General features: G+C 40.1%; 1 protein-coding gene across 1 annotated transcript; it reads right to left on the bottom strand.

Annotated features, from left to right (window-relative positions):
• Positions 1-1,313: 1,313 nt before the first annotated feature.
• Positions 1,314-9,925, bottom strand: LOC122081420. The gene is made up of 3 exons (XM_042648556.1): positions 9,054-9,925; positions 8,099-8,229; positions 1,314-2,588 (listed from the first exon to the last, which is right to left on the bottom strand). The coding sequence occupies exons 1-3, from the start codon at positions 9,300-9,302 to the stop codon at positions 1,796-1,798; spliced, it is 1,173 nt and encodes a 390-aa protein (XP_042504490.1). The 5' UTR covers positions 9,303-9,925; the 3' UTR covers positions 1,314-1,795.
• Between the last annotated feature and the right edge of the window lie 236 nt (positions 9,926-10,161).

Genomic DNA, 10,161 nt, shown 5'->3' with positions numbered 1-10,161 from the left:
CATCGATATATATCTTACAATATATACCGATATGTATCAATACACCACCAATACACATCGATACGATACGATATGCCTCGATACGACTATGAAAATTATAAAATTGAGGTAAAATATACGTTTCGGTATGTATTGGTACGTATCGGTGAGTATCGATACGTATCGATCGGTACATATCGGTGAGTATCGATACGTATCGATCGGTACGTATCGGTATATATTGGCACGTATTGGTGAGTATCGATATATATTAGTACGTATCGGTGAGTATCGATACGTATCGGTGAGTATCGATATATATCGGTACGTATCGATGAGTATCGGTGAGTATCGATACGTATCGGTGAGTATCGGTCATATAATGGCCAAGATGGATAATTTTTCAGAAAACACACGATTTTTTGAAGGGTTTTTGTTCCAAAGTTGCTGTCAGCCATATTTCTCTCTAACTAAAGTGGAAATCAAGGTTGGGAACAAGGATTTTATATTTATGGGACAACTACAAACCTTGAATTCTTAGTACGATATCCTCAATTTAGTGTTTATGCATAATACATGTTATCAATAGCTTTTTTTAACAAATTCTTTATGCAAAAGTGTTTAAAAAAATGTTTCTTATCCATTTATGTGTGTATCTTTAACGTATCTTAGTGTATCTCCGACACGATACGATACTGTTCAATACGTATCTTAATTTTGACCGACCGATACGACGATCGATACCGATACTTTAATCCTTGGACCATGGTATTACTGAATTTGAACTATGACAGGCTCGGTTGGCACCCAGCCTGCTATCCTGGATTAGTTTTAAATCAAAAAGGGAAGTTTAGGTGGTAGCTTTCTTCCTTGTGTAGATTTAGTTTACTTTCTCAGTCAAGGAGATCAAAGTAATTTTCCAATAATGAACGAGGGAAAAGATTCCCACAACACCAATGTACTCGCACCCTTCTCATAAGGTTTTTTCTTCCTTTAATCCTTTTTCTCTCCCTCCTTCATTGATCATATGAACCCCATATGGATGATAGCGTTTTCCAAGCCACCATGGTGCGGTTTAAGAGATTCCCCTATAACAGCATTGTAGAAGACCCCCTCCTAGGGTATCTGCAGGGATCATCCACTTGCCAGTACCACTTTAGGTCAAGAAAACGAGGACAAAATGCTTTGCAATACAGCTCGCAAGGGCTATTCCTGCAGGCTGTGTTGCAAAATAACTCCTACACAAGGAAACAAAGCTACTGAGTTACAATATAAAAAAGTGGTGGACAAAAAAAAAAAAAAAAAGAGCTGGAAATCCAGTGTGATAAATCCTCTACGAAAAAGCTCCAAATCTGTAGGAGTATAACTGATCACATTTTTATAGGAGAGAAAACAAACACTTATTGACTTCCACTTCATCAATATATTCTACACCAAAAAGCCTAAGGGAAACCCATTTAGATATGAACTTACACCAAACTACAATGTTGTAGGCAGTAAGAGTAAGCTCATGGGATTCACTGTTACACGCCTCTTCTCTGTTTGAAGCATCTCTCAAGCCTTTTTCTGACTTGAACTGCCCAATTAATTACAAAATATATGATGGTTTTCAGCCAATCATAAAAGGGTTCATCATCCAATGTCAGAAGCAAGATGTCTTATTTGAATTTCATCAGTTTCGTTTCCTTTCATATACCCTTCTGGAGCAATATTCTGTTTCTTTCTTTCTTGATGGAAGGCCAAGCTCAGGGTTTTGGTTGTATCGTTCAGAAAGGAGAAATAAATCAGATTTTATGGCTGTGCAATGGATCCAACACTAATCAAGAGCAGCTTTGTTTCTTCTCCCAGTTATTGGCTTTGGCAAGCCATCAAATATTGGTCTGGCAATAGTGACCGCTGAAAGAGCCTGTAAGTCTGTCTTCAAACTCCACTTCGAAGTCGGCCAGATGGATGAGGAGTTATTGTTGTCCTGGTCCTGCAAGCTGGAAGTACTTGATGATTTCCGTACTCCAGAAGACCCATCAGCGATAACAAAGTCCCCCAGACCGACAGGAACCGGGTACAACGAACCTGAATCAGCATCAGCTGCAAGATTTGCTCGGCTACCAGATTTTGGCCTCAGTGCTAGACCCCTTCCAGCTGTTGTTGAGAACCCACTGCCACCACTATTATCCTCCTTCAACAACATTTCTGGTGTGCGAGAAGCAGAGTCATTTTCAGCTTTCTGCCGCCTGCGGACAGACTTATCATTTGACCTCTCAGCCTCAAGATCCCCAGCTTCCACAACAAGCACATCCAACAGTTCACCATTCTCCGGCAAGAAACCATTAACTAAACTCCTGGACTTCCGATGGAGGCCCGAAGACAAGTTAGAAAGTGATGAGGATTTGGGCAGTTCATCTTCCAAGTAATAAGCACTGTCTGTTTTGTAAATTGCCATCTCTGTTTCTGCTACACCATTTTTGCTTGAATGTTTAAGCCCATAGTAGCCCTGTAAAGTGCTCATGGCTGGAGAAACCTTGTGTTGAGCAGATTTCAACCTTAGTGACTGGATAGATTCCAACACATCAGAATGCCGGCGAGATGGACTTTGTCCACTAATTTTCTGGCTGCAAAAGTTACACAATAAGCCACAATGAAGCCTTTGATATAATCCAATCCTGAGTGAGAATCCTTCAAAAAGCAAGATTGCACGAAATGACACTTTAAACACTAGTGATGCAGTTAACAGAAGTCTGCTAAAAGATGTTGCATTTGGGATTATGTTAGCTCAATATTTGTCCTACCTCATAAACATTATGCCAAGGTTTTAAACACTATACTCGACATGGTTTCGTTTGAAAAAGTATCTTTCAAAAACAAGCCCTTGAGAATGTGCAGTTACACCATTGGTGAAAATGATTATTCTGCTCGAAGCATTATACTCATATTTTTTATATAAAGACTGAATAATCAATGTGGTAAGCAGTTGGGCAGAGTGTGAAAACAGATTAACCAAAAAAAGGGAGAAAGAGATCAAAGTTGAGTGACAAAGACCCGATTAACCGCCATGTTGAACAGCCTGTGGCATACTCCCACGTCAGATACAAGCTGGCTGTTTTATTTGGAGGTATCTTAATTCACGAGAATATAGTTATTGTTATTATTAATAGGGAAAATCTGTTGGTAACCAAGTTGGTTACAAGAAAGGGCGAAGTGATACCAAAAGAACTCTGTTCGATTTTGTTAGTCCTATCTTTTAAGAGATCATATGAAAAATGGAACCGATTCTCTACTTTCCTTGGGTTACTGGCCATCCGCCGGGAGTTTCAGGTTTAATACTGACATATTTTGTAAGATCTGAACAACCAAAGCAGCTCCAAGAATCCAAGCTACAACTGCATCGACGATCTGGTTCCTCTCCTTGCTTATCCCACCAAAAATCACAACCATCAGATATTTGGTCCAATCCTTCAGAATCTCAGAGCTTTACCGCCAATATTCCTCATTGATATCCAAGTAGGGACGATAAACCAACCTGTCCAGTTGTTTCTAGAACTCTGCTCACTCACTTTCCTCCCCATCACTAGGTTCAAAGGCCAATGGTAGAACAGAGTTGCCCTTCACAGTCGACGACCCAATGAACATGGTTTTGGCCAAAGAGTAAGTAAAGAATCGAGATTGAAACCTACCTTCAAAATTCCATGCAAAGAGAATAGAAAGGAAAAAAAAAAACCCAGAATTTTGGGTACCTTGAGTTGTTGGCAAAGAAATTGCTTGCATTCTTCTTTGAAGACTTCTTGGGTGCTGAAAGGATGAGAGAATGAAGAGAAGTTGAAAGAGAGTTGCCAAACTGAGATGGTATGTTGATGTACGAGCTTGTGTGAGTGGATCTTCAACTTGGCAATGTGTGTGTGTGTGTGTGTGTGTGAGAGAGAGAGAGAGAGAGAGTTGAGACTGAAATAGCTTGAGAGTGAGACCTGAGAACTAAGGTAGAGAGGAAAGCAGTAATGTCGGCTTTAATACAGAAGGCAGAGAGCTTCTCAAGTGTGCTCGGAAAGGTATGGTCTCCAGCTGCTCAACACCATGCAATCAAGAGTGGTGACATGGCTGAAGAACAGATTCATGGTCGAAGTGGTGAGATCAACAGAAGCCTCACAGAAGCAGCAAGTCAATGGCAGAGCCACTAATGAAAACAGCTTCTCGGCCATTTGGTTGTGGACACATTTCGCAGATGGAAATGCTTGACTGCAAGAATTCTGATGTAGTGGAAGAACAATTTCTTCATCTGATTTTGTTACTTTACATGTTAACCTTCTGCATTCAAACGAGATTTTAGTTTGCATTTTCCTTACATAGGTTTTGCTTCCGTAGATGATGACTTCCAAATCCTGGCTGTTGGTTCTTGCAGGCTTGGCTCTCGTCAAGGAAGAGGGCATCCATGGAGAATGCGATAGATGACCGAGTGTATTTTTCTTTTTTTTTTGGATGAATAAATAATTGATTACCAAGAGGAAGAATCTACAAGGGAAGCAGGGGGGAAATAGAAGGAAACAAAGCCCTAAGGCCCAAAAGAGAGGGTCAAAAGGACAAGGGGCCTAACAACAAAAGGGGGGCAACCCAAGAGAAGGAGGGGGAGGGGAACACCAAATGGGGGGGAGAGACGATGGAGAGGGGGAGGCCCCAAGAGACAACAATGAGCCTATTCCTTGGCATATTTCGGACGGTGTTGTGCTTGATGATGCCAATCCTGAGCTGACCTAGAAGAAGATGGCCTTCCAAATCTTATCAAAGGAACGGGAGTTGGAAGTCCATCTCCGAAGGTTGCGCTCCATCAAAATGTGGTTTATAGTCACCACAAAAGTGAGTTTCACTATAGTATCACAAATGGTAGACCCACCAAATGTCATGTCGATCCAGAGCCACTCTCTAGACAAAGGAAAGGTGGTTCTATTGGACGGCCAAATGAATCTGAGGGCCTTCTTCCAAATAGAAGAGGAGAAAGGGTAGGAGAAGAAGAGGTGATTGACATCTTCAATGCTATTCTAGCATAGGCAGCGTGAGAGAGATGCCTAAATGTGCCTATAGATGAGGAAAGATTGGGTGGGGAGACAATTGGAGAAAGCACACCAAACAGTGAAGCTATGGCAGGGGATGTGGCCTTTGAACCGTGGGGTTTTGTGCCAAGGAGCAATTGGGGACTTGATACGAATGAATTCCCAAGCAGAGGCCGATGTGAAGGAGCCCGTAGATGAGGGGGACCAAAGAATCTTATCATTCCTGCCACGATGGTCAGGAAGAATTGGGGTGAGGGCAAACCAAAGGTCAGAGAGGGGGGAGAACAAGGCGGGGACCAGCCAGCATGGGAGAGAATGGAGGAGACCAACAAGGATTTGGGAAGGCCAGAGGAATAGATGGATCTCGGGGAGATGAGGTCGGCAAGGATGCCAGGGGTGGGTCAAGCCAGAGGGAGGTAGAGGATCCATTACCAATGGAGTAAGAGAGACCTTTGAGAGCAATAGGCCTGGCTTTGAGAATACATCACCAAATTGGGGAAGCATCGGGGGAGGGGGAAGCAGACCAAAGGGAATCATTTTTCAGGGGGGGAGTAGATCCAAGAGACTTAGATGCTACGATGCTTAGAAGCAATTTTCCAAATGAGCTTGAGAATGCCAACAGAGTTGGTATCAACAATGGGTCTTATGCCAAGCCCTCCTTTCACCTTAGGGGAACAAGCTTTGGACCAACTGATGGGGTGGACGAATTTGGAGGATTATGTTCATTTCCAAAGGAAGAATCAGAGGAGGGAATCAATGGGATTTGCTGTGGAAGCGGGGTTGGAGAAGATTCCAGTCCAGTAGATGTATAAGGATTGGAGGACTGATTTGATGAGGACCAGGTGGCCAACTTAAGAAAGAAGCTTGCCTTTTAGCTGGAGCTTATTCCTGATCGAGTCGAGGATGGAGGGACAATGGGTGAGATAGATGACCAAGTGTTAGAGGACTTGATCCGGGCTTGCTGAAGAGAGGAAGGACCCGAGGTGGGTGAGATTCGACATTAAAGCTTATTTTATGTGAACGTCAATCCCCTTTCCTCCAACCCCATGGATCTTTAGTCATTTTAGGCACCACATCTTATTTTATGTGAAAATACATCTTCTACCCCCTATGTCAAAAGTGAAAACCAATTGTGTTGAGTGAAAAAAAAGTAAGGTTACAATTTCTGTTTCGAACCCATAAATGTCCATGCATCCATTAACATAATCTAATCAAATACAAAATGTCAATCCCGTTAAACCAAAAAATAGCTTTGTGAGATTCAAAATACACGGAAAAAATAAATTGAAAGAAAAGGCCACATACCAATCATTGGAGTCAGTTTAATATTTTCTAGGCGTATGGTAAAATAAGAGTTCAAGGCATAAAGGATAGATATTCAAAGTCAATGCTTCATTAGTTTACTCTACCAATCGCGTATTAATAGAGAAGTTGGCAATTGCACTAATATTCATGAGCTTCAATTAAAGACCATATGGATCTAAGGATCCATATATAGTTAAAATGATAAATGTTGGTAATGAACAGAGGAGGAGATCTGTTAGAACGGTTCCTCATAAGTTTCTTTCAGGGATCTATTCTGTAACAATTGTTAGCTTTAGAAGAAAGGAAAACTACTTCAGCCTTACAAAATACAAACATCCACGGTTAAGATTTCTTAATTTAGATTATAACATCAAAATGGTCATTTAGATCCTTCATATTCATGCTCTGAAAAGGGGATTGAACAACAGCACAGGAACATCATATTATCAAAGCCATCATAATTAAGGAAAAGTTAAATCTTGTTTCACATTCTCCTTTTTATCTCTTTATGAAACACTTCTGTGATTGAATAGAAATCATGTGGACCCCACGAATTACGATGAAGTTGGAAAAAAATCCTAGTCATTGACATATAGAACATTAAATTGCTCAAAAATAAACTGAATTTCATTAAAGGTGAAGCTATTATGATTAAATAAATTAACACAGGTCTGACAAGTTTAATAAATATTACCTGAAGACTAAGCATGCACATATTTCAGAACAGAAAAAAAAAATGCACAAGAGGCTAAAAGCATGACACGTTCACAAGTTACAAGTGGAAAATTTATAAATTTTCATGGTCAGCAGACATTGGTGAAGTAAGTCAATCACTTGACTGTCATCATTCTTCAAGCCATCTTAAGATTTTGTTTATCTTGGAAGCCAACAAGGATTATCCAATGAATGCCTCTAAAGACTCAGGTACTCTCTTATGTTTTCTCAATAACTGGAACATTTTTTTAGGACGTAACCAGTGCACTAAGCTCTCTCATGTGCGAGGTCTGGGGGGCAAAGAACCACACAGCCTTATCACGAGAATGTCAAGAGTTTATCTACCAAAAAACAAAAAAAAAAAAAAGAACCAAACATTTTTTCTTTAACTCTAAATTGTGTTTTAAAATTTTCTCTTCTTGAGAACCAAGAGCTTTCTTGAAATGAGAAAAAAACGTCTAAGAGATTGGTCAGATGTTTAAACACTTCAAAAGTGATGATATCACAGAAGATCCAGATCCAGATCCAGATCCAGAAACCATCATTTTACTAATGTAATTTATAGATTTTCGTATAATGTACTTGATAGATTTTCGTACGAAGATATATAGACTCATTTTTAGTGTATCCTGAGTTTCTAGGGAGATAATTTTTCATTATTTTGTTCAAGGTGGTCAAACAAAAGCCTCATGTTTATAATCTAAGGACAAGACTTGGCCGTTACAATAGGACTTTCAGAATTATGAGTGCCCATTTTCCTCGAGATTTTCATATTCCTGTTAGCGTGGCTACAGAACATAGCAATCACCAGTATGCATGGTTAGAGATAGGAAAGGAGAAACTTACTCTCATCTGAAATTACTATGTAAACATTCAATGCATTTTTCAAGTCAGAAACCTTCCATATCCACAGAGAAAAAAGTGTGGAAGTGGATAAGAGAACACCACAGGAAAGCATCAGAAATTAAGAATTTCCAGATCAACATTCATGAAGAAATTGTTATTACAAATAAGTTAGAGAACATGAATAACGAAGTAAGAAAAAAGTATGAGAATAGTGATACCCTGGGGTAGCTGAACCATTTGCTAGGCTGGAAGATGGTGGATGCCTTCCTGGTAATGGTATTTGCAAGGACTTGAGAGCGAACATTTGAAGATCTGTTACCAAGTTATTCATCCTTTTAATGTCTGCCACCTAGAGCACCACAAAACAATTGTATCAAAGGGGGAAAAAGAACAAAATAAGCCATCAAATTATCTTAGAATAGCCTAACTTTGAAATTCCAACCTCAACAACTGCAAAAGAGAAGGGGGGTGTTCCCAGTGCACAAGCCTCCCACCACTGCAGGGTCTAGGGAGGGTCATAATGTATGCAGCCTTGTCCCCGCTTCGTGGAGAGGCTGTTTTCCAACTCAAACCTGCGACCTAGTAGTCGCAATGAAGCAATATTACCATTGCTCCGAAGTCGCAAAAGAGGAAGCATGAATTTAACCAATATGCTAATTGAAAGCAACAAGATTTGTGCAGTTATGCTGCCTCACATTTATGTGCAGCAATCAATGTATGACCATTAATCAGAGGTCTCCACTTCATGGTTCAGGTCACCCAGAAAATATACCTATTGGATGAAACCTAAATTGAAGTTAAAGATGTTGTTCTTCCCCAGATTACCTTTTCTCATGCCTTTTTTCGAATTTCAATCAATGAATGCTTTTTCTGAAATAAAATTCCTTTTGCATAAGTTCTGAATTTTCAGAACTGCATTCTACTTAGTATGACAAACATTAAGATTAAAACAAGATATGAGCTACGAGAACTTGAAATCGTGAAGGAAATTAAGCAGGTTGGTTAGAAAACCAAATTGTTTCGGTCCAAATGTCCTGCTTCTACTGCAAAAGGACATGAAATTCTTGAACTCCATTCCGTTCGAGTAATTACAGAGGTTCACATTGACAAGAAAAAAAAAGAACGACTCAAGCAATCAGAACACCAAGTGGGTTGTGATTATTATTATTTTACCTCGACGCCATACCTAATCGCCACGCCTGCAAGTGTATCAAACTTCGATACATGATGTTCGATATAATTAAGGCCACCGATGGAGGACGAAGGCGTTGACGTAGAAGAAGAAGAAGAAGAAGAAGATGCAGGGAACAAAAGCACATTAGTACACATTGTCGCCTGATCGTTCTCCCTGCTTTCACGCACTCGATCTAACGCAAACTGGTGATTTCCATTTCCATTCCCACGAATTTTATCGAACGGCATCTCAAACAACTCTAAACAACCAAAAACACCCTAAATCCAACCAACCAAAAGAACCCTCGTCATATCCTCATTTGACAAACTCGAAAACCAAAATATTCTCAAAATCCCACAAAATTTTCTCTCTTCCCACACAGATCCGGTAGTGCCACGCCAAAATTCAATAGGAATACACGAAAAACCCCACCAGTGGCGAGTACAGGAAAAGCAGAATTCGCAGAAATTTATAACGTTTTGGGGACAATGATTCACGTGGATTAGGGATTAAAACTCAAAAGAAAGAATACCCATGAGGTATCAGAGAAGGAGTGAGAGGAATTTCAGATCTTTGTCTCCCCGTATCGGATTTCGATTTTAATCTCTTCTTTTGCTGTGGAATTCTGCTTTGAAAAAGCTTCTCCACTGTTCAAACAACTTCGGCAATTACAACAGATATGCAGAGAGAGAGAAAGAGAGAGAGATTATAGGTTTTAATAATTAGAGTTGACGCGTTTAATGTTCGCGATCGACACGTGTCGAAAACAAAGAAGAGAATGAGCTCCGTCGGCGTTTCCATTCTGTAAAGAAAAATTGCAAAATAATAAATAAATAAAATGATTTCAGTTCAAAGAAAAAAAAAATGAGTTGTTTTTTTTTTTTTATTTCAGAAGGGAGGAGGAAGGGGAAGGGGAAGGCAAAAGGCGAATCCCAAAGTTTTGGTTACAACAGCAAATATGTTTCACAGATTTTAGGGTTTTTGCCAAGCATAGATTTTCCCCGCTTGAGGGAATGACGGCGAGTGGCGACTGCTCAACCCCCCCCCCCCCTCTCTCTCTCTCTCTCTCTCTCTCTCGTTTTAGTTTGAATTGAGTCGATTTTAATG

This window comes from Macadamia integrifolia, chromosome 1, assembly GCF_013358625.1.
Source record: "Macadamia integrifolia cultivar HAES 741 chromosome 1, SCU_Mint_v3, whole genome shotgun sequence".
NCBI classification, from domain to species: Eukaryota; Viridiplantae; Streptophyta; class Magnoliopsida; order Proteales; family Proteaceae; genus Macadamia; species Macadamia integrifolia.
The sequence above is the reverse complement of the archived record's forward strand: the minus strand, read 5'-3'. Positions and strand labels throughout refer to the sequence as shown.